We start from the raw sequence: 24738 nt of genomic DNA, 5'->3' as shown, positions 1-24738 counted from the left end.
CAAAGAGTGGTGAGCTGCTTTATGGGGACCCGCATTCAGTAAACAAACTATGGCATAACGCTAGTACTGGCAAGGATCGAAGCGATATCATCCCCAAGGGAGCCAACAAGTATACTTAAAACTTCGACAAGATTTTCTGCGTGAGCAAGGTCCGTTATCGTTTCCACTGCTCAGTCTGTTGCCTTGTTCACTCGGATAGTGCCGTTTTCGTTGTAGGGCTTTATCTTTATGCGTACATAAGTGGTAGCTGTAACAGTTTTTTTCTCGACTTTTGGCCCCCATACATGATGATGAATATTGCTCAGTTTTAAATTATCAATCTAGCCCATCAGTTTTGAATCTACTGTGCGTCATGAGCTTGAAGGACTGTTTTCTCAAAAACGAGTAGACGGGGGAGGGGGGGGGGGTGGGAATTGTGGGCCAGAATATGCTAGAGCCCTTCATTTTAGGCACTACATAGGCGCCCTGTCAAACTGGGATCGAATTGGTTGGCTGTGTCTGAGGAATTCCCGTTGTGAGTCGCTAAGAAGTCTTCAGTTCAACAACAAATTCAGTTGTTAGTAACAGGATTGCCTTTAAACCTCCCCCCTCACATGTCTCAGGTCCTGAGGGAACTTAGCAGCGTCCCTTAGCTGTCAATCAGTCCTGAAACTGGACACCTCTTTCAGAACAAAGAACGAAGCATAACAGTTATACCATGTTCCTGTGCCGTTTCTGTGGCATGCGAAAAGTCTCGCAACAAAAAGTGCTTCTTTACTTGAACCCTTTCGTCTACAGCCTCGAGTCGTGAAGTATAACAGCATACTGTGTGACAAACACTCAGAGACCTTATTGCACCTTAGCTGACCCACTGAATCACTCGATCTCAATCCCATAGAAAATGTTTTGGACTATCTGCAACAATCGGTGAAACATGCCAGTCTCTAACCTGCCAGTTTGGTAGATCTACAGGATATAATCATTAATGAATGACTCTAGTTGGATATGGCGTTTTGTAAGTGAAGAATCTTGTGCAACGTCTTGCTCGCCAAATTGAAGCCTTTATGAAGGATAGATGCGGTGTTGCTCACTATTGTCTGAGCATCTCGTAGAGGTGTCTAATTTTCTTGTCCGGTGGGCTTAAATAAAATTACCAATATGCTGCTGCAAGCGAAGCGCATATACAGGGTGGTCCATTGATCGTGACCGCGCCAAATATCTCACGTAATAAGCGTCAAACGAAAAAACTACAAAGAACGAAACTTCTCTAGCTTGGCCCGCTAGATGGCGCTGTCATTGGTCGAACGGATATCAACTGCGTTTTTTTAAAAATAGGAACCCCCATTTTTTATTACATATTCGTGTAGTACGTAAAGAAATATGAATATTTTAGTTGGACCACTTTCTTCGCTTTGTGATAGATGGCGCTGTAATAGTCAAAAACATATGGCTCGCAATTTTAGACGAACAGTTGGTAACAGGTAGGTTTTTTAATTAAGATACAGAACGTAGGTACGTTTGAACATTTTATTTCGGTTGTTCCAATGTGATACATGTACCTTTGTGAACTTATCATTTCTGAGAACGCATGCTGTTACAGCGTGATTACCTGCAAACACCACATTAATGCAATAAATGCTCAAAATGATGGCCGTCAACCTCAATGCATTTGGCAATGCGTGTAACGACATTCCTCTCAATAGCGAGTAGTTCGCCTTCCGTAGTGTTCGCCCATGCATTGACAATGCGCTGACGCATGTTGTCAGGCGTTGTCGGTGGATCACGATAGCAAATATCCTTCAACTTTCCCCACAGAAAGAAATCCGGGGACGTCAGATCCGGTGAACGTGTAGGGCATGGCATGGTGCTTCGACGACCAATCCACCTGTCATGAAATATGCTATTCAGTACCGCTTCAACCGCACGCGAGCTATGTACCGGACATCCATCACGTTGGAAGTACATCGCCATTCTGTCATGCAGTGAAACATCTTGTAGTAACATCGGTAGAACATTACGTAGGAAATCAGCATAGGTTGCACCATTTAGATTGCCATCGATAAAATAGGGGCTGATTATCCTTCCTCCCATAATGCCGCACCATACATTAACCCGCCAAGGTCGCTGATGTTCCAATTGTCGCAGCCATCGTGGATTTTCCGTTGCCCAATAGTGCATATTATGCCGGTTTACGTTACCTCTGTTGGTGAATGACGCTTCGTCGCTTAATAGGATGCGTGCAAAAAATCTGTAATCGTCCCGTAAATTCTCTTGTGGCCAGTAGCAGAATTGTAGACGACGTTCAAAGTCGTCGCCATGCAATTCGTGGTGCACAGAAATATGGTACGGGTGCAATCGATTTTGATGTAGCATTCTCAACACCGACGTTTTTGAGATTCCCGATTCTCGCGCAATTTGTCTGCTGCTGATGTGCGGATTAGCCGCGACAGCAGCTAAAACACCTACTTTGGCATCATCATTTGTTGCAGGTCGTGGTTGACGTTTCACATGTGGCTGAACACTTCCCGTTTCCTTAAATAACGTAACTATCCGGCGAACGGTCCGGACACTTGGATGATGTCGTCCAGGATACCGAGCAGCATTCATAGCACGCGCCCGTTGGGCATTTTGATCACATTAGCCATACATCAACACGATATCGACATTTTCCGCAATTGGTAAACGGTCCATTTTAACACGGGTAATGTATCACGAAGCAAATACTGTCCGCACTGGCGGAATGTTACGCGATACCACGTACTTAGAAGTTTGTGACTATTACAGCGCCATCTATCACAAAGCGAAAAAAGTGATCCAACTAAAACATTCATATTTATTTACGTACTACACGAATATGTAATAAAATATGGGGGTTCCTATTTTTAAAAAAAAACGCAGTTGACCTATGGCAGCGCCATCTAGCGGGCCAACCATAGCGCCATCTGGTTTCCCCCTTCAAGCTAGACGAGTTTCGTTCTTTGTAGTTTCTTCGTTTGATGCTTATTTCATGAGATATTTGGCCCAGTCACTATCAATGGACCACCCTGTATAGTGTGGAATTGTTATCAGGTTATTTGCTGGCTATAGACTGCTTGTAGGAGATCTTGTTAGATGTCGAGCAAGACTGGGTGTTGTGTGATGTCCTTAGGTTAGTAAGGTTTAAGTAGTTCTAATTTATAGAGGACTGATGACCATAGATGTTAAGTCCCATAGTGCTCAGACCTATTTTTAGATGTCGAGCAAGAAGCAGCAGTGAGGGCGACACAAGAGAGCAAGGAGAGCGAGATGTGTGATGTGTTGTTGCAGCCGCACGGTGGTGCTGGTGCTGGATATGAGGCGCCATGTCCCAGACCTGCTTGTGCGCATGCGTAGTGCCCAATGCGACTTCCGCTGCCGCGAGGCCTCGGCAGCATCCTGCAACGTCACCGAGCAAGCCATCAGTGAGCCCACCCGTACCGGGTATCATGAAAAGGTCAGTCTGGCTGCCTTCTGCTCTCTTCTTCAGAGCTCTAGCGCTGAGTGCCGGGAGGAGAAAGGTCAGGGATAGTGTGTCTTCTGTATGATCATACAGCGTGAGGCTGCTGAGTCATTTCACTTATAGGGGCCTGGCAAAAATATGCAAATACCTAACACGCAAAGTATTACTGTTTCTAATACGATGTACGAAAACAATTGGCATTCAAAACAACTTTCAGTCGTCTCGAAATGGATAAATACAGGTCCTCACCGACAGATCTGTACCTATAGATTGGAAAATTGCGCAGGTCGCACCAGTGTTTAAGAAGGGTAGTAGGAGTAATCCATCGAACTACAGACCTATATCATTGACGTCGGTTTGCAGTAGGGTTTTGGAGCATATACTGCATTCAAACATTATGAATCACCTCGAAGGGAATGATCTATTGATATGTAATCAGCATGGTTTCAGAAAACATCGTTCTCGTGCAACGCAACTAGCTCTTTATTCGCACGAAGTAATGGCCGCTATCGACAGGGGATCTCAAGTTGATTCCCTATTTCTAGATTTCCGGAAAGCTTATGACACCGTTCCTCACAAGCGACTTCTAATCAAGCTGCGGGCCTATGGGGTATCGTCTCAGTTGTGCGACTGGATTCGTGATTTCCTGTCAGGAAGGTCGCGGTTCGTAGTAATAGACGGCAAATCATCGAGTAAAACTGAAGTGATATCAGGTGTTCCCCAGCGAAGCGTCCTGGGACCTCTTCTGTTCGTGATCTATATAAATGACCTGGGTGACAATCTGAGCAGTTCTCTTAGGTTGTACGCAGATGACGCTGTAATTTACCGTCTAGTAAGGTCATCAGAAGACCAGTATCAGTTGCAAAGCGATTTAGAAAAGATTGCTGTATGGTGTGGCAGGTGGCAGTTGACGCTAAATAACGAAAAGTGTGAGGTGATCCACATGAGTTCCAAAAGAAACCCGTTGGAATTCGATTACTCAATTAATAGTACAATTCTCAAGGCTGTCAATTCAACTAAGTACCTGGGTGTTAAAATTACGAACAACTTCAGTTGGAAAGACCACATAGATAATATTGTTGGGAAGGTGAGCAAAAGGTTGCGTTTCATTGGCAGGACACTTAGAAGATGCAACAAGTCCACTAAAGAGACAACTTACACTACACTCGTTCGTCCTCTGTTAGAATATTGCTGCGCGGTGTGGGATCCTTACCAGGTGGGATTGACGGAGGACATCGAAAGGGTGCAAAAAAAGGGCAGCTCGTTTTGTATTATTACGTAATAGGGGAGAGTGTGTCAGACATGATACGCGAATTGGGATGGAAGTCATTACAGCAAAGACGTTTTTCGTCGCGGCGAGATCTATTTACGATATTTCAGTCACCAACTTTCTCTTCCGACTGCGAAAATATTTTGTTGAGCCCAACCTACATAGGTAGGAATGATCATCAAAATAAAATAAGAGAAATCAGAGCTCGAACAGAAAGGTTTAGGTGTTCGTTTTTCCCGCGCGCTGTTCGGGAGTGGAATGGTAGAGAGATAGTATGATTGTGGTTCGATGAACCCTCTGCCAAGCACTTAAATGTGAATTGCAGAGTAGTCATGTTGATGTAGATGTATCGTTTTCAAGGTAATCTTACGCCAGTGTTCCTGGAAAATCGTGGCAAGTTCATGTAATGGTGATGGAGATGGACAGCGATCACGCACCATCTCTCTACAAAATAGACAACAGATGCTCAATAATATTGAGATCTGGGGATTTTTGTGGCCAGGGGAGACGCAACAGTTCGTTCTCGTGCTCACATAATCACGTGCCTTGTTATCTTGGAACGCAGCTTCACCACTGGGGAACAAATACTGTACCACGGGAGGAACCTGGTCAGCCAAAATGGTCACTTAATTCTTAGCAGTAATGCGACATTGCAGAGTAACTAGAGAACCCCTGGAATACTACGGCATGGCTGCCCAAATTATCCCCGAACCCCCGCTACGTTTCACTGTTGGCAGCAAGTCCTCTGCGTAGTAAGCTTGAGTCGGCTTTCACCTACATAAACTAGGCCAGAAGTTGGAAACAGTATGAAACAAGACACATCCGACCAAATGAGTTTCTTCCATTCCTCCAATGCCTAGGTTTTATGGCTTGGGCCCCATGTTTTCCTGTTATGGGCTTTTTTGCCTCACTGATGAGTGGCTTTGGAATTCAGCTCGCCCTGTAATTCCCTGCTTATGGAGCTACCGTCGCGGTATTTTGGTGCTGACGAGATTTGCGAGTACAGCATTGGCTCTTACAGCTGCCATCGTCTTATTTTTCACAACTACCATCTTCGACCATTGTCTGCCATGATCACTCAACACACTTTTTCATCTGCGTTGTGACTTAGCGGATATTTCTGCTTTCTCCGTAAGTTGTATAAATCTTCGATTAGGTGCCTTTTGGAACACCATTCATGTCGACTACCTTGATTACTGAAGCACACACCAGAAGAGCACCAAGAATTTGCTCACGTTCGCATTCACTTAGCTCCGGAATAATGCATTCACAACTACACAGAACACTGATCTGACCACAACTGACATTTGCAACTTGTTGAGGACATTTTACAGGTGCCGTTTGCTGTCAAACACAACAGAGCCACCTGCAGGCTTGGCAAACATCTGCGTTTATGCTCAAACATGTATATCTCGCCTTGTTTCCACATTTTTGTCCATCCCTTGTATATCCATAACGAGTAAACATATTGAGGTGAAGTTCTTGATAAGTTATAGAGTAGAACATGGTGTATTTATCTACACACGCATGTAATTTTTAACTTCCATGACTACCGAATTATGAAGTCTCTGTCTTCAATGCTTTCTTAAAATAATTCTGTGTACTTTTGTCTGTGGAACTGGAAAGAGTCTTTGGGGAGGACTAGAACATCATACAGATGTGAAAGTTGATTGCATAATAACAAGAGACAAAAAAATTGTAACCTTTCAGCCTGTCCCCTATACAAATACCAGCCACCATCAGTCTGTCTGAAGTCCATATAGTCTTCTTATAGTCTTTTGCTCTATTTCTCCCACATACCAGAAGAGCCACGACTAAACTATGCGTACAGTGGTATCCTGATCATCTGAAACATAACAAAACTTAAAAAGAATTACCTCCTGGTCGTTAGGTGGGATGGTGTTCATGGAAGTCCTTAAGGGGGATGCAGCCGAAAATGTAAACTTTTTTAAAAAAAATTATTACAGCTGCACTTAGTAATGTACAGATTTAAAATTTTGTATGTGTGAATAAAAACAGATATGCTTTAACGGAAAAATATAATAAAAGACGCAAGACTAATATTTTGCCAGGAATTTGAATTTCTAATTTTCATTATCTTTTTTATTAAATGCCATAACTCAGATTCTAATCAAGGAATGAATTTGAAAATGTAATTTTAGTGTCCTAAGGAAGTTATCAGACCACTGAACTACAATCATTATTTTATGGTAAAAACTGTATCATTAACATAATTTGAATTTTGCACATCCAAATTTAAGCTCCTTTTCTACATAAAATCCTATAGAAATCACAAAGTAATAATAGGATCTCGTATTTTTTGTTTCGAACAGCTCCTGAAAATTTCATAGCATTAGCGCATATACTTTTTGAGAAAAGGCTTCTAATAATGCAAAAAATGTAATACCGAGAAAACGGGGTCGAAGACTTTCTTCTCATATTTCTAGATGTAATAAGCTAACCTCAGTTTTACAGTCCTCGATACTGATATTCCTCGTCCTTTAGGTTCTCTTGTCTCCCCTTCGAATTTTCCTGGCCTGTATTTGTATGTAAGACAGTGATCTGTCAGCTTCCTTGTCCCTGATCCCATCGATTGTGCAAAATGCTAAAATGCTTTTGCTGTAAACACACCTGGATCTATACCAACTCCCTCCGACACTTCAATTTTGCCATTATTTCCGTCGTTAAAATATAAAACTGCAAAAAAAAAAAAAAAAAAAAAAAAAAAGGTTCAAATGGCTCTGAGCACTATGGGACTTAACATCTGAGGTCATCAGTCCCCTAGAACTTAGAACTACGTTAACCTAACTAACCTAAGGACATCACACACATCCATGCCCGAGGCAGGATTCGAACCTGCAACCGTAGCGGTCGCTAGAACCGCTCGGCCACAAAGTATAAAACTGCAACAGACGCCTATTTTGACTACGTCAAGTCCACAGAACGTCCGGTTTGAGCATCTAATCCAAATTAAATTACTGTGGCTTTCAATGGCATTTTGTGTCTTTCCACTAAGACACTTCCTCAGTAAATCAAGGTTTGCAAGAAACCTGAATGTGGGCTTAACTGCATTCATACCAGGTTCCAGTAATGAGTGTCGATGTGAAAACGTCTAATTTCTTGTTGTGCATTTTCAACTTCTCGGGGCGTAATGAATAATCCATTAAAGTTCTTCTCTAGTACTTACACCAATCGTCTTTCGGATACAGATTATGCGTTGGTGTTTGGTCAGTGGATAGTCTGTGGAAAAAAATTGCCCACACAGCACGCCTCACTGCCTCTAAGTTGTGTTTTTCCTGTTAGGTCCAGTAAAATAACCGAAGAAAATCAATTTCTTTCAGAGTAAGTCTTTCTTTTCCTCCAAGTGATTTTCCATCCTCAAGCACTTCACCGTTCTTCTCTTTCAGAAAGCGGCAAAGTCTGCCACCAAAACGGTTTTGGATCTGGCCAAACTTTTCTATTGTAGTACTGTACAGTTTTTTTATCTGTTACAGCTTTGAACGAAGAGGAGTCTCCATCACCAAGGTATTTAGTATATCTGTCATCTCACTGTTTCTCAGATCTGGAGAAAATCCTTGTAGTTGCAGAGAGCTCCATGCCCCCGCCTGAGAACTATAATGTTTAGAACATGCTACTGCATGCTTTTCTTACCACAGTTTCTCGTTGTTGTCATCGTTAGACATTTTTCTTGTTACAAATTACTGGCAGTACTTAGGCATAATTTCTACATCTAAACCTTTACCTGAGTCAATAGTAATTACAGATGCAATACCATATAGAGATGTGATCCCTTTTCATCCAGGTTCCATCTACAGAAACACACAGGTCAGTAACATTTGTAGGAGATTCATTGTCATGAATATCTACCACAGCATCTACTTCTTTTTGATTTATTTTCACCAATTCTTCCACTGCTTTCTTCACTGAAACTTTGGCGGTATCACGTACAGCATCAGAAATTTCTATAATTGTTTTTTCACACCTTATAGAAGGTGGAGCCATGTTCAGTAACCCACACAAAATTTACCTCCTTCCCCACCATCTCAGAGCCCATACAAACCTAAACCTGCGTACATAGTTACCAATATTTTTTTTTTAGTGGGGAAATGAAAATTCGTAGCCACATGGATTAGAAATTTTTAAAGTCACTGACTATCCCCACTCTTCTTTTTTCTAGAACAGTCATTCATTCCGTACGTTTACAGCTAACACAGGAGCATGAACGCTTTATAACCAGTGAGTCCAGTGACATCCATATCATCACCACTCACGCTTCTGTACAATACGCCTGTCACAATGTTCGATGCTACAGCCCAGATGTTATGTTCATTTCGAGCTGCTTCCTCCTCTTCTTGGTAAATTGCTTTCCATGAAACCTACGTTTCCAAACACAGTTTTTACACCAGCCATTATGCATATACTTTCACTTCTACGTAAAGAGTTCTTAATTCAATCTTCCACGTAAATATATGTTATATTGTGAAAATGTAAATAAACCACACGCGTGAAACTCGTCAGCGAGAGATGCAGATGTCAGCCAGAGACATCGAAAGAAGACAGCCTTCACACTCATAAAAATTCCTCCGAAGCAAGCAGTTTCCCAAATGTCGGAAAAGATGGGAGTGGCTGCCAGTACAGAGTTAAACAGTTTAATATTTTAAAGGCGTTTCTAATTCTGCTGCCACGATGAAATTGATACACAACATAGGTTAAACTATGTAGATTAAGAAAATAATATGTTTGAAAAATCGATGTTTTGGATCCAAATCCAAATTTAAGTGGACTGTGTAGAGGCTTTTGCAAGAATGAAGGACAACCACAAGAAATCGTGCATCTTGTAAAATGGAAACTTATTGTGTGAATGTGTGGAGGAACAAACTTCTGCTCATCTCACGAAGTGCTGCCTTTCTCCAGATTCAAGCACAGGACTGAAACTGGCGCTGTGTTAGACCAACGCCATCAACGTAGCCAAATACTGATTACAACTTGTATAAATATTGTTTATAGCGAAAATATTTGAGTATGGCCATTTATTTTCCATGAAGTACTTAATATTCTTCTGTTGTTGGTTGATTAATTTGTCCACGTATGTCCCGTACTTTTTACATTCAGTATGTTTTGCTTCGTATTTCTGACATGAATAACAGTAAAAAAATGCTACAAACCACTGCTCTGTCGTCACGAGAAACACATCCCCACAGACGCCTTCCCTTCTGTGCCAAATGTAAGAAAACGCCTAAGTTAGGTGCGGTTCTCGTGCTTCCGTGTTCAGTCGAAGCGTATGAGACAGTGCTCTGCTGTTATAGTGAGCGGACAACTTGCTCGTGAAGTTATTAAGCCTTAAACAATGTGTCACTATCGAAAAAAGAGGTTGGTTTCTACTATGGCGAATATCGCCAAGGTGCTATAGCAGCGACGCTGTTGTTATGTGTAAAGGTCTCCTAATAGTCCCAAGCTCTCACAAGGCCTCTTTCTAAACATAATAGAACATTTCAAGAAACTAGATGGGTGGCCAACACAATGCACTAACGAAAAAGAAAGCAACTATTGAGAGAAAAGCAGTTAACATTTTAGCAGTGGTACCACACAACAACATGTTAGAACGAGGCAGCTCGACTGCGCGAGTTCAATCAGTCAATGGAATGTTCTGCAGACACTACATTCCAACACATTTCATACTTTCCCAATGTTGCTGCAACTTATAGCGTCATGCTAATGACTTTCAAAATGAAAAACATACCTCCAAGTGCTGTCTACGAAAACAGTAAGTGATACAGTGTTTCTACGCAAGACGTTTTTTACAAATGAAGCATCATTTACAAATCATGGGCCATCAACACTCGTAACATGCATTGCTAGTCAGTTGAATATCCATGATGGAAAAGAGTAGTGGATGAATGAGATCTTAGTCAGTGTGTGGTGTGTCGTCCCTTTTTATTGATGAGGCTCTAAAGTGCCACAAGTATTTCTAGTGGCTAACATATATGTTATACTTATTTGAAGACTTTCACTGGACATCAAACTGTCCGTGCAGTACTACACGACAGATGTCCTGCCCATTCCACACAGAAAATTACAGGCATTTTTAAAATCCGTCTAAAGAGAATTCCTGGAGCCCAGAACAAAGCAGTAGTTTTCTTTACGTAGATTATTTGGCTTCAGCAGTTCAGACTGAGTCGTCTGAGAAACTGGAAGTTCACCTCGCAGGTGCTTTGAATAATAAGAGTATTTATTATGAAAAGAATAAATTTCGCCCAGACCCAAATATAACTTAGCTTTGTGCTTTTCACCTTAAACAAAGCCAGGCGCACCCTTCACCACGAGTTGTATCCAGGCATAGAGTGCAACTGTATGCTTCACTGTATCGAAAATATTTGTGTGTTGTACTTGGTCGCACCTTGACTTAAAAGCAGAATTGCCACTTCACAAACTCAAAAGTGGAAGCTGTGAATAACATCCCAAGAAAGATAACAGGCATTACATGGGGCTCACAGCTACGAATTTTCAGTTCAACACCATCATCAGCCGACTGTTCTGTGACAGAATGCGAATGCCTCATTTGTCAAACGTCTGGCCATCCCAAAGAAGTCAACTAGAAGGCACTAAATGAAACGCTCGAGTTTATTTTAGGACGTCTGAGGCCTACATCACTACTAACCAAGAGCATCGTCTGGCACATATTGTTCCCCTAGATATTCCTCATGAGGGTACTACCAGTGTGGAAAGAACAAATCTGCTCACCACGTAGCGTTTACGTAATATATCGATTCTGTAATAACTGTAACCATGAACTTCATTGACTTCAAGATGAATATGAAAATTTTTCTCACTTTTGAGGGTTCCTGCATTCTATTCTTCTGTAAAGGTCATTTTAAAATCTGTCCCTTTATAGAATATACACTGATCATCCAGAACATTATGATCAGCTACCTAATAGTTGGTATGTCCACGTTTGGCATGGATAACCATGGCGACGCATCATGGCATGGAAGCAAGGAGGCCTTGGTAGGTCGCTGGATGGAGTTGGCACCACATCTGCACACACAAGTCACCTAATTCTAGTAAATTCCGGGGAGGTGGCGATGAGCTCTAATTCCACATTCAGTCACATCCCAGATGTGTTCGATCGGCTTCAGACCTGATGAATTGGGAAGCCAGCACATCAATTGGAACTCGCCACTGTGTTCCTCGGACCACTCCACCACACTCCTGGCCCTGTCACATGGCGCATTATCTGGCTGAAAAAAGCCACTGCTGTCGGGAAACATGATCGTCATGAAGTTCTGGACATGTCTGCAACCATTGTACAGGGCTATTACAAATGATTTAAGCGATTTCATAAATTCACTGTAGCTCCATTCATTGACATATGGTCACGACACACTATAGATACGTAGAAAAACTCATAAAGTTTTGTTCGGCTGAAGCCGCACTTCAGGTTTCTGCCGCCAGAGCGTTCGAGAGCGCAGTGAGACAAAATGGCGACAGGAGCCGAGAAAGCGTATGTCGTGCTTGAAATGCACTCACATCAGTCAGTCATAACAGTGCAACGACACTTCAGGACGAAGTTCGACAAAGATCCACCAACTGCTAACTCCATTCGGCGATGGTATGCGCAGTTTAAAGCTTCTGGATGCCTCTGTAAGGGGAAATCAACGGGTCGGCCAGCAGTGAGCGAAGAAACGGTTGAACGCGTGCGGGCAAGTTTCACGCGTAGCCCACGGAAGTCGACGAATAAAGCAAGCAGGGAGCTAAACGTACCACAGCCGACGGTTTGGAAAATCTTACGGAAAAGGCTAAAGCAGAAGCCTTACCGTTTACAATTGCTACAAGCCCTGACACCGGATGACAAAGTCAAACGCTTTGAATTTTCGGCGCGGTTGCAACAGCTCATGGAAGAGGAGGCCCGTCGTTAGGAGTGTTCGGTGCACTGTGTGTTCAGACACACTTGTACTCTGCCCAGCATTAAAGTCTGATGTTAGTTTCGCCACAGTTCACCGCCTGCCCTGTTTTACCAGTCAACCCAGCATACGACATCTGACATCTGTAACGAGGGGTGGCCCCCCAAACCCGTGACATCTGAACGTGGTTTCACCTTGGTTTCGCCACATGTTGAAGACACTCACTACAGCACTCCTTTAACACCCAACAAGTCATGCAGTTCCCGAAATTCTCGTGCCGAGCCTCGGAGACATCACAATCTGCCCTCGGTGAAACTCAGATAGATGGCGCGTCTTCCCAATTCTACACACGGGCAGCACAGTCACTGATACTAAGTACATCCACCGTGCCTGCATCTGATCAGCAGTCATTCCTCGCCCGTCGGCGCAGCTATCACCTGGACGGGATTCTATCGATAGTAGGTCGGTGATCATAATGTTCTGGCTGATCAGTGGATGTGTCACTTGTTAAGTAATCTAGCTGGCTCATCCGTAAGAGCTGTAGTACTGTAATTAGTAGAAAAAGACGGAGGGAAGGCCCTCCATAACGGGAAGATTAAGGCACAAAAGGAATAGGCGGCGAGGCATGAAGTTAGGCTACTTTTGATTCTGTTGACACGAATCTGTGGTTAACCTTTAAAGCGTGAAAATCTCAAGTTTTCAGCTAAACTAAAGTGATTATAAAAGTGGATTAAAATGCCTCGGATGGAAATGGCTATTAGCAGCAGTAAGATGGCCTCTATAGGTTTTCTCTCGATGTATGATGACGTTAAAAAGAATAGTATAGAGCCCATTGCATCAAGAGCTATGATTGCGCCATACTGCGGTACGTAATCAATGCAGAAGATCGCCTCCGCTTACACCATCGGGCAAAGTAATGGTTCAAATGGCTCTGAGCACTATGGGACTTAACATCTATGGTCATCAGTCCCCTAGAACTTAGAACTACTTAAACATAACTAACCTAAGGACAGCACACAACACCCAGCCATCACGAGGCAGAGAAAATCCCTGACCCCGCCGGGAATCGAACCCGGGAACCCGGGCGTGGGAAGCGAGAACGCTACCGCACGACCACGAGATGCGGGCGGCAAAGTAATGGTTTAGTTTTGTACTTCCATGCGTTTGCTGAAGTTTCTGCAATATAGTTGTTCAAGTGCAGCATTCCACTGTATACCTTACTTGTTCCTGAGTAACTAACCTTGTTAGGCTCCTATTCCGATCCCATGAGTAGTCTGAGCATTGAAACAAAGTGGAAGTGTTGAAATAACTGATTAAAAAGTTTTAAAAGACTGTGTTAAAGTAACTGGAGCCATTTTTTTGTAAGTGCACCATGTGCACTAGTTCACTTAATAGAAGAAGAGTTACTTAAAACTCTATAAAAAGAAAAAAATTATATTATTTGTCACGATATAAAAATACGGAGTAGAAACATTGATTAGAAGGTAGGTTGATGGCTGTAACAGATTATGGGCCTACAACAGTTTTACCAGTGCAACCGGTTTGCAATCGTTTATTTATGTTGATACATACATGCTGTTAGTGTTTATTCTTGAAGTTACAAGACAGAACAGTTTATGGATCCCCCCACGCTATAGTCAGTGTATTAGTAAATTATCGCTGAAAGTTTCTTGAAAATTTATGTATTTGTCCTTGAGGTTTATGTGCTTAAAATCTTGAACTGAAGTACCAAATCTAGCTAATAAGAGTCAGGGCTACTATGTGAAAAGCATTTAACTCTGAAATGCGAAAGATTAGCAATATGCAATGACCATGATTTGTTTTCTTCATAGGTGAAAGAAGTGCTCTGTAATTGATTCAAAACTACTCATTTTCTTATCTAGAGAATCAGGGGCCCTCCATTACGATAGAATAGTGCTTACCCTAGTTACGAGGCATACTGCAAATAACATCATTCCTTACTGAAATAATTAGTGTACTTTAGTGTGACATAGTTTGTTGCAGTAATAGTGTCAGACTGTGGGTAAATTCAGACTTTCCTTGTTGCAAGCGCCTGCTATTGTGTCCGTATCTGATTACAAGCGTTTTTCTTATTGAGGTGTTGCATAATGAAGCAGCTGATTTACATCAAGAAACAATTACTATACATTTTGTTGAAATTGCTTTTGTCCATTCTGGGCTGGCGCACGAGACTGCTCAGCGTTTGGCTCCGGTTCGATCCTTACTATCCTCCCATGCCCATTTTTTTTATTGCTTTCTAGTTCGGTTTTAGGAAACCAGACGAAGAACACGTCACACTTAAATCAGTCGGAAACGGGAAAAGTTATCGAATTTGTTTCTTAAGAGTTATTTCTCAGCACAGACTCCCCTGCAACACCCTTACCACCCTAACAAGCTTCTCAGATTGCTTCTACATCTACATCTACAAAGATACTCTGAAAATCACATTTAAGTGGCTGGCAGTGTGTTCATCAATCACCTCCACAATAATTCGCTATTATTCCAATGTCGTACAGCGCGCGCAAAAACAAACACCTATGTCTTTCCGTGCGAGTTCTGATTTCTCTCGCGTTATTACGATGATCATGTCTCCCTATGTAGGTCGGTGTCAACAAAATACTTTCGCATTCGGAGCAGAAAGTTGGTGATTGAAATTTCGTGGGAAGATTCTGCCGCAACGAAAAGCGCCTATGTTTTAATGATGCCCATTCCAAATCCTGTGTCATTTCAGTGACACTCTCTCCCCTGTATCGCATAATACAAAACGTGCTGCCCTTCTTTAGACTTTCTCGATGTACTTCGTCAGTCGTATCTGGTAAAGATCCCACACTACGCAGCAGTATTCTAAAAGAGAACAGACAAGAGTAGTGTAGGCAGTGCCTTTAATAGATCCTTTACATTTTCTAAGAGTCCTGCCAGTAAAACGTAGTTGTTCGTAATTGTAATTCCTAGGTATTTAGTTGAATTTACGGCCTTTAGATTTGACTGATTTACCGTGTAATCGAACTTTAACGGATTCCTTTCACCTCTCATGTGGGTGACCTCACTCTTTTCGTTATTTAGGGTCAGTTGCCAATTTTTGCCCCATGTTTTCTAAAACGTTTTGCAATTTGTGTTGATCTTCTGATGACTTTACTAGTCGATAAACGACAGAAACACCTGCAGCCAGCCTAAGACGGCTGCTGAGATTGTCTCCTAAATCGTTTGTATAGATAAGGAACAGCAAAGGGCCTATAAAACTACCTTGGGGAACGCCATAAATCACTTTTGTTTTACTCGATGACTTTGTGTCAGTTACTACGAACTGTAAGCACTCAGACAGGAAATCACGAATCCAGTCACATAACTGAGCCGATATCCCATAAGCGCGCAGTTTGGTTACAAGCCGCTTGTGAGGAACGGTGTCAAAAGCCTTCTGGAAACCTAGGAATACGGGTTCAATTTTAAATCCCTTGTCAATAGCACTCAGCACTTCGTGTGAGTAAATAGCTAGTTGTGTTTCACAAGAACGCTGTTTTCTAAATCCGTGTTGTCTGTGTGTCAATGGACCGTTCTCTTCAAGGTAATGCATAATATTCGAATACAATGTATGTTCCAAAAATCCTTCTGGACATGGACTTTAACGATATGTTCGAGTAATTTAGTAGATTACTCCTACTACCTTTCTTGAGTATTGGTGTGATCCGTGCAACTTTCCAGTCTTTGGGTACGGATCTTTCGTCGAGCGAACGGTTGTATATGATTGTTAATTATGGAGCTATTGTACCTAGCTGGTACACGCTATGGATCGGAAGACTTGCTCTTGTTAAGTGATTTAAGTTGCTTCACAACTCCGAAATATCTATTTCTACGTTACTCATGTTTGCAGCTGTTCTTGATTCTAATTCTGGAATATTTACTTCGTCTTCTTTGGTGAAGGAATTTCGGAACGCTGTGTTTAGTAACTCGGCTTTGACATCAGTTTCGTCTATCGTATTTCGGTTGCTATCGGGCTCTGTATATTTTGCATCGTCGCTAGTAGTCCACAGGCGGGCAAGTAAGCGCTTTTTTCATAAGCGCAGGGTTTCTGGTTCGAATCTCGGCGTCAGGATTTTCTTTTTATTTTTCATTCCCAAGTAATTCTGATAGAAAATTTATTGTGATTGCGCAGATTGTCAATATCTAGTGAATTATTTATTATTTTCACAAATTTTACACTGAAAAATCGGATTTTTCTCCAAAATTTTAAAAAGTTTCCCATTGTAATCATATTCCCGCAGGTAACGTTACAACTCACAACAGGTAGTATGAGTTGTTTCTCCACCAGCATTTCAGAACCGTGTTGTTGTTGTTGTGGTCTTCAGTCCTGAGACTGGTTTGATGCAGCTCTCCATGCTACTCTATCCTGTGCAAGCTTTTTCATCTCCCAGTACCTACTGCAACCTACATCCTTCTGAATCTGCTTAGTGTATTCATCTCTTGGTCTCCCCCTACGATTTTTACCCTCCACGCTGCCCTCCAATACTAAATTGGTGATCCCTTGATGCCTCAGAACATGTCCTACCAACCGATCCCTTCTTCTGGTCAAGTTGTGCCACAATTTTCTCTTCTCCCCAATTCTATTCAATACTTCCTCATTAGTTATGTGATCTACCCATCTAATCTTCAGCATTCTTCTGTAGCACCACATTTCGAAAGCTTCTATTCTCTTCTTGTCCAAACTATTTATCGTCCATGTTTCACTTCCATACATGGCTACACTCCATACGAATATTTTCAGAAATGACTTCCTGACACTTAAATCAATACTGGATGTTAACAAATTTCTCTTCTTCAGAAACGCTTTCCTGCCATTGCCAGCCTACATTTTATATCCTCTCTACTTCGACCATCATCAGTTATTTTACTCCCCAAATAGCAAAACTCCTTTACTACTTTAAGTGCCTCATTTCCTAATCTAATTCCCTCAGCATCACCCGACTTAATTAGACTACATTCCATTATCCTTGTTTTGCTTTTGTTGATGTTCATCTTATATCCTCCTTTCAAGACACTGTCCATTCCATTCAACTGCTCTTCCAAGTCCTTTGCTGTCTCTGACAGAATTACAATGTCATCGGCGAACCTCAAAGTTTTTATTTCTTCTCCATGAATTTTAATACCTACTCCGAATTTTTCTTTTGTTTCCTTTACTGCTTGCTCAATATACAGATTGAACAACATCGGGGACAGGCTACAACCCTGTCTTACTCCCTTCCCAACCACTGCTTCCCTTTCATGTCCCTCGACTCTTATAACTGCCATCTGGTTTCTGTACAAATTGTAAATAGCCTTTCGCTCCCTGTATTTTACCCCTGCCACCTTTAGAATTTGAAAGAGAGTATTCCAGTCAACATTGTCAAAAGCTTTCTCTAAGTCTACAAATGCTAGAAACGTAGGTTTGCCTTTCCTTAATCTTTCTTCTAAGATAAGTCGTAAGGTCAGTATTGCCTCACGTGTTCCAGTGTTTCTACGGAATCCAAACTGATCTTCCCCGAGGTTGGCTTCTACTAGTTTTTCCATTCGTCTGTAAAGAATTCGTGTTAGTATTTTGCAGCTGTGGCTTATTAAACTGATTGTTCGGTAATTTTCACATCTGTCAACACCTGCTTTCTTTGGGATTGGAATTATTATATTCTTCTTGAAGTCTGAGGGTATTTCACCTGTTTCATACACCTTGCTCACCAGATGGTAGAGTTTTGTCAGGACTGGCTCTCCCAAGGCCGTCAGTAGTTCCAATGGAATATTGTCTACTCCGGGGGCCTTGTTTCGACTCAGGTCTTTCAGTGCTCTGTCAAACTCTTCACGCAGTATCGCATCTCCCATTTCATCTTCATCTACATCCTCTTCCATTTCCATAATATTGTCCTCAAGTACATCGCCCTTGTATAGACCCTCTATATACTCCTTCCACCTTTCTGCTTTCCCTTCTTTGCTTAGAACTGGGTTTCCATCTGAGCTCTTGATATTCATACAAGTCGTTCTCTTATCTCCAAAGGTCTCTTTAATTTTCCTGTAGGCGGTAGCTATCTTACCCCTAGTGAGATAGGCCTCTACATCCTTACATTTGTCCTTTAGCCATCCCTGCTTAGCCATTTTGCACTTCCTGTCGATCTCATTTTTGAGACGTTTGTATTCCTTTTTGCCTGTTTCGCTTACTGCATATTTATATTTTCTCCTTTCATCAATTAAATTCAATATTTCTTGTGTTACCCAAGGATTTCTACTAGCCCTCGTCTTTTTACCTACTTGATCCTCTGCTGCCTTCACTACTTCATCCCTCAAAGCTACCCATTCTTCTTCTACTGTATTTATTTCCCCAATTCCTGTCAATTGCTCCCTTATGCTCTCCCTGAATCTCTGTACAACCTCTGATTCTTTTAGTTTATCCAGGTCCCATCTCCTTAAATTCCCACCTTTTTGCAGTTTCTTCAGTTTTAATCTACAGGTCATAACCAATAGATTGTGGTCAGAGTCCACATCTGCCCCTGGAAATGTCTTACAATTTAAAACCTGGTTCCTAAATCTCTGTCTTACCATTATATAATCTATCTGATACCTTTTAGTATCTCCAGGGTTCTTCCATGTATACAACCTTCTTTCATGATTCTTAAACCAAGTGTTACTTATGATTACGTTGTGCTCTGTGCAAAATTCTACCAGGCGGCTTCCTCTTTCATTTCTGTCCCCCAATCCATATTCACCTACTATGTTTTCTTCTCTCCCTTTTCCTACACTCGAATTCCAGTCACCCATGACTATTAAATTTTCGTCTCCCTTCACAATCTGAATAATTTCTTTTATTTCATCATACATTTCTTCAATTTCTTCGTCATCTGCAGAGCTAGTTGGCATATAAACTTGTACTACTGTAGTAGGTGTGAGCTTCGTATTTATCTTTGCCACAATAATGCGTTCACTATGCTGTTTGTAGTAGCTTACCCGCATTCCTATTTTCCTATTCATTATTAAACCTACTCCTGCATTACCCCTATTTGATTTTGTGTTTATAACCCTGTAGTCACCTGACCAGAAGTCTTGTTCCTCCTGCCACCGAACTTCACTAATTCCCACTATATCTAACTTTAACCTATCCATTTCCCTTTTTAAATTTTCTAACGTACCTGCCCGATTAAGGGATCTGACATTCCACGCTCCGATCCGTAGCACGCCAGTTTTCTTTCTCCTGGTAACGACATCCTCTTGAGTAGTCCCCGCCCGGAGATCCGAATGGGGGACTATTTTACCTCCGGAATATTTTACCCAAGAGGACGCCATCATCATGTAATCATACAGTAAAGCTGCATGCCCTCGGGAAAAATTACGGCTGTAGTTTACCCTTGCTTTCAGCCATTCGCAGTACCAGCACAGCAAGGCTGTTTTGGTTATTGTTACAAGGCCAGATCAGTCAATCATCCAGACTGTTGCCCTTGCAACTACTGAAAAGGCTGCTGCCCCTCTTCAGGAACCACACGTTTGTCTGGCCTCTCAACAGATACCCCTCCGTTGTGGTTGCACCTACGGTACGGCTATCTGTATCGCTGAGGCACGCAAGCCTCCCCACCAACGGCAAGGTCCATGGTTCATGTTGTCAAATTTATGTGTTATCGCGTTATTACTGCAGAAGAATTCGAAGCGATGAGATTCTTTTGGGGAAAGAGCTGTTCACTATACACGAGTGCCGTTTTTGTAAGTTATTCTGAAACATAAAGAAATTTGGCTTCACAATCACTCCCACTTTCTCTTACTATTGGAGTACAAAGCACATCACTAGATTTACACGAAAAAATCAGACATCATGGCTACTAAAAGGCATCGCAAGAATTTCTCTTCTGCGCGAAAGTAAAATCATTGCACAAGAGTTCGGTAAGAAAATACAAAAATCTTTACTGACCTGAAATGAAATACGCGAGTTCCAAAACTGACTTAAGAACCAATGTCATGATTTTTGTAACAGACGTCTAACTTTACGAGGTCAGTCACGCCTTTGTATCATCATCTGTACTAAATAATTACAGTATAATGGCTCCTTTGCGTAACAGGACCTGTATAAAATTCTAATTATTTGCCTCCCATTCGAATCACGCGAGAATTTTGACCTCGAAAGATAGAAGTACCAACATTGTGTGAATATAATTTTACAGAATTGTTGAGATGAACATGTACTAACGCTAATAATTTTCCATTTCTTCAAAAACTTTCCAATGTATGATCGAAATAAATTCATGTGATGAGTAATTACAGAATATAACAAGACATTCACGAACATAGTCGTCTTTGGAAGGCTTGAGTAAAAATTCAGTTATTAAAAAAATGGTTCAAATGGCTCTGAGCACTATGGGACTTAACTGCTGAGGTCATCAGTCCCCTAGAACTTAGAACTACTTAAACCTAACTAACCTAAGGACATCACACACATCCATACCCGAGGCAGGATTCGAACCTGCGACCGTAGCGGTCGCGCGGTTCCAGACTGTAGCGCCTAGAACCGCTCGGCCACTCCGGCCGCCAGTTGTTATTAATATCAAGCGAATCATAGTAGGCACCTTTGCATCCAATATGTACAACTCTCTTGAAAGTATGTTCTTAGTACTTCTAGGTGAACAGTTTTTATTTCTATCATACAGATAGTTTCATTTATTAGAATAGCGTATTGTATATAGTGACGGATGGCGTAGCCATTTATATTGTTGTTACATTCTAGGTATAGATAGAAACCGTTCTTCCAGTAAACTATTCATATCCACAGTAGTAAGTAGTATCTCTAAGTAAATATAGAAATTACTGATAGAATTTTACCATGAAAGGGAACAACATTAGTGAAAAACTGGACGAAATAATGCAGTCCGACGAAATGAACGTGCCGGCAATTGATAACTAGTCGCCAGTGGAGATTGCGGTAACACAAAAAAAAACACTGGAAGTAGGACAAATGGTAATCAGATTTTAAAATCAGTACAAATAACAAACAATGGTTTGTCGAAAATAGATGATACAATCATAACTTATGAGTGGCCGTCTGGATCAACGTCCACAGGCGCGTTCTCACTCTATAGCTTTTAGCGCAATGATTCACGTGAATCACATACAGGGTGACAGTTATTGAACTGTATGAAATAAAATCATCACTTCTGAACTGTTTGCGTTAGAACGTTCAAACTGCACCGTTGGCCGTGGGGCATGATGGGATTTAGTATGTTCATGCATGGTTTGGTTTAGCTGCGAAGCCCACTTTTATTTGGATGGGTTCGTCAATAAGCAAAATTGGCGCATTTGGGGGACTGAGAACCCGCATTTCGCGATCTAGAAGTCTCTTCACCCTCTAAGCGATACTGTGTGTTGCGCTATGACCAGTCACGGAATAATCGGTGCAATATTCCTTGACTGCACAAAGTGGCTATGATTTTGACAAGATGTGGTTCGTGCAAGACGGACCTCGACCCCATCGAAGCAGCGGAGTGTTTGATGTCCTGGAGGAGCACTTGGGGGACAGCATTTTGGCTCTGGGGTACCCAGAGGCCACTGGCATTGGCCTTGATTGGCCACCATATTCTCCGGATCTGAATACATGCGACTCCTTTTTGTGGGGCTTTATTAAAGACAATGTGTAAAGCAATGACGCAGAAACCACTGCTGAGCTGAAAACAGCCATTCACGAGTTCACCGACATCATCGATGTTCCGGCACTTCAGCGGGTACCTCAGAATTTCGCTATTCGACTGCGCCACATCATCGCCAATGATGACAGGCTTATCGAACATATCATAACCTAAATCCGAATATCTGTAGTGACGTTTGCATGTTGAATAAAGTGTGCGCACGACGTAGCTTGTAACTAATTTGCGTTTTTTTCGTATTTTTCAATAATTGTCATCCTGTAAGTTTCTTAGTTAACAAATAGTCGAACAGGAAACGCCCACAGAAAAGGGTCAACAGCAAAGAGGAGGAAATCCTGCCATACCGACATCTGGAGGTGACGGTTTTGCCCTACAGTATCTTGAGAAATGTATGAGCTGTTTGAACAAATATCGTCAAAGCACTGGAAGAAATATCAAGTAACTTCAAACCGGAATTTTGGAATTTGGAGCAAAAGTTAGAACTGAAGTCTAGTGAAACATTTTCCGAACTTGTAAATGAACAGAAGAAAAACACTCAGCAATTGGCTGAGCCACACTAAAGCAAAATAGTTTACGGATAGAATATGACAGCTTACCAAGAACGGTAGCTATGATGCAAGTCAGCATGTCAAAAAAATGTTCAAATGTGTGTGAAATCTTATGGGACGTAACTGCTAAGGTCATCAGTCCCTAAGCTTACACACTACTTAACCTAAATTATCCTAAGGACAAACACACGCACCCATGCCCGAAGGACGACTCTAACCTCCGCCGGGACCAGTCGCACAGGCCAGCATGTCAGATTTACCGGATCAATAACAACAAAAATCTGTGGATATGGGATTTCTTAAATTAGAACACAAATGCATCAGTAATGACGCACAAAAGTTAAACGATCGAACTGATAGGTTATTTGAAATCGATACTACACTTACAGAAAGGTGATAGAGCAACATCGCACTCCCACGGAAGAAGTGGAAAGGATATTAACCATAAGGGAAGATAAGATTTTTAACAAACTCCATACCAATTTGAAGAACGTTATTCAACAAATACGTAATGAAATAGGCGTAGGAAGTTTGGGTTCAAGTGGACCGTTTGTTGTTAAAAGACAAATGGTAAAACAATAAATAAGCGAAACAACCCTGCCTCAAATAATAACGTTAGACTACGGGAAATAACTTTTCATAGCAATCAAAGCAATAACTGGAGTTCTCATCAGCATCCAATTCGAATAGTTGTGGCAGTTAATACTAATGATGGTATTCTGATGTCACCACTGGAAAATGCTAGCCCACCAGATACTGGATTTTTTTTTTGGGGGGGGGGGGTTTCATTCGGCATGTATTCGTTTTTTGAGGTATAATGAGGAACACGATTTGAGAGAGGAGTTATGTTCCGATGAGACAAGGAAGGATGAGGAGGAAGTGGTACAAGTGATAATATATGCAAATGCAGACAATATACTAGTACATACAATTCTGAGCAGAGATGTGTCTCGAACGTTTGTCCATAAGTTTGTTTGATGCAATAGCAAAGACAGGTATGTACCCATTTTCCCTATCCATAACTCCAAAATATTAACAGCCATAGGAAACATGACACAAAATGTCAAGTTGAAAGCATGCATTCCTATTACCTTAGATAATACTAAGATCAAATTCAATTTTCTTGTGATTGAGAAATTAATAGTAAATTGTATTCTAAGGATGGACTTTTTCAGACAATTTCAGGCAAACCCTGGTGTGGATTCTGGTAAATGCTGCTTGCAGATTTATAAAGAGATTTTATCAATTAATTTGGTTGTGATCAAGGAAAATCGAAATATCAGTAGCAATAAAATAAATTTTCATCTTATCTATCCTGAAATACTTTTGATAAATGAACAATGCAGTGAAGAGGTGTTGGATATCACAGTAGCGCAGCATGTTGTCAGTGAAAAGGGTGATGCATCTGGTTATTTAGCTGAAGCATGAAGAAAGAAGTTTTGTAAATTACTCATATAGTATGAACAAGTGTTTTGTAAAAAAACAGGTATTATAAAAAATGTATATCCATGTCAAACTTTGTCATAATTCTTACCTAATCGCTTGGGTGAGGAAAGAGGTGATGAATAAGAAAAACAAACAATGTTAAGTTGGCAAGTAATAGAACCCTTGAATTCTCTATATATCAGCCTGTTAGCTGTCAATAAGGAAAACAGTAGTATTCGATTAGTACTTGATGCACAATCCATTAACAAAATCATTGTATCTGTAAGAAGGAAAGTTGAAAATATCGATGAACAGCTTTTAACATTTCATGGTGTCATGTATTTAATTTCACTGGATCTGTACTCTTCCTTGTTGCAAGTGTCACTTCATCCAGAAATTAGGAAATACACCGCATTTGTATGTTCTGGCCACAGTTACCATTTTTGTGTATTATCTTTCAGACTCTGTGTTAGTGTGGATGTCTTTATAGCAGCATTGGACA

The 24738-nt window shown here is 41.4% G+C and overlaps 1 protein-coding gene across 1 annotated transcript in view; it reads left to right on the top strand.

Moving 5' to 3' along the window:
* The window catches only part of LOC124803158, a 395089-nt gene that overhangs the window by 173005 nt on the left and 197346 nt on the right, over positions 1 to 24738 (top strand). Inside the window, exon 4 of the mRNA XM_047264338.1 lies at positions 3286 to 3451. Within this exon, the coding sequence (XP_047120294.1) occupies positions 3286 to 3451 (166 nt within the window). The remainder of the gene's footprint in view (positions 1 to 3285; positions 3452 to 24738) is intronic.

Source organism: Schistocerca piceifrons, chromosome 6 (genome assembly GCF_021461385.2).
Source record: "Schistocerca piceifrons isolate TAMUIC-IGC-003096 chromosome 6, iqSchPice1.1, whole genome shotgun sequence".
NCBI classification, from domain to species: Eukaryota; Metazoa; Arthropoda; class Insecta; order Orthoptera; family Acrididae; genus Schistocerca; species Schistocerca piceifrons.
The sequence above is the reverse complement of the archived record's forward strand: the minus strand, read 5'-3'. Positions and strand labels throughout refer to the sequence as shown.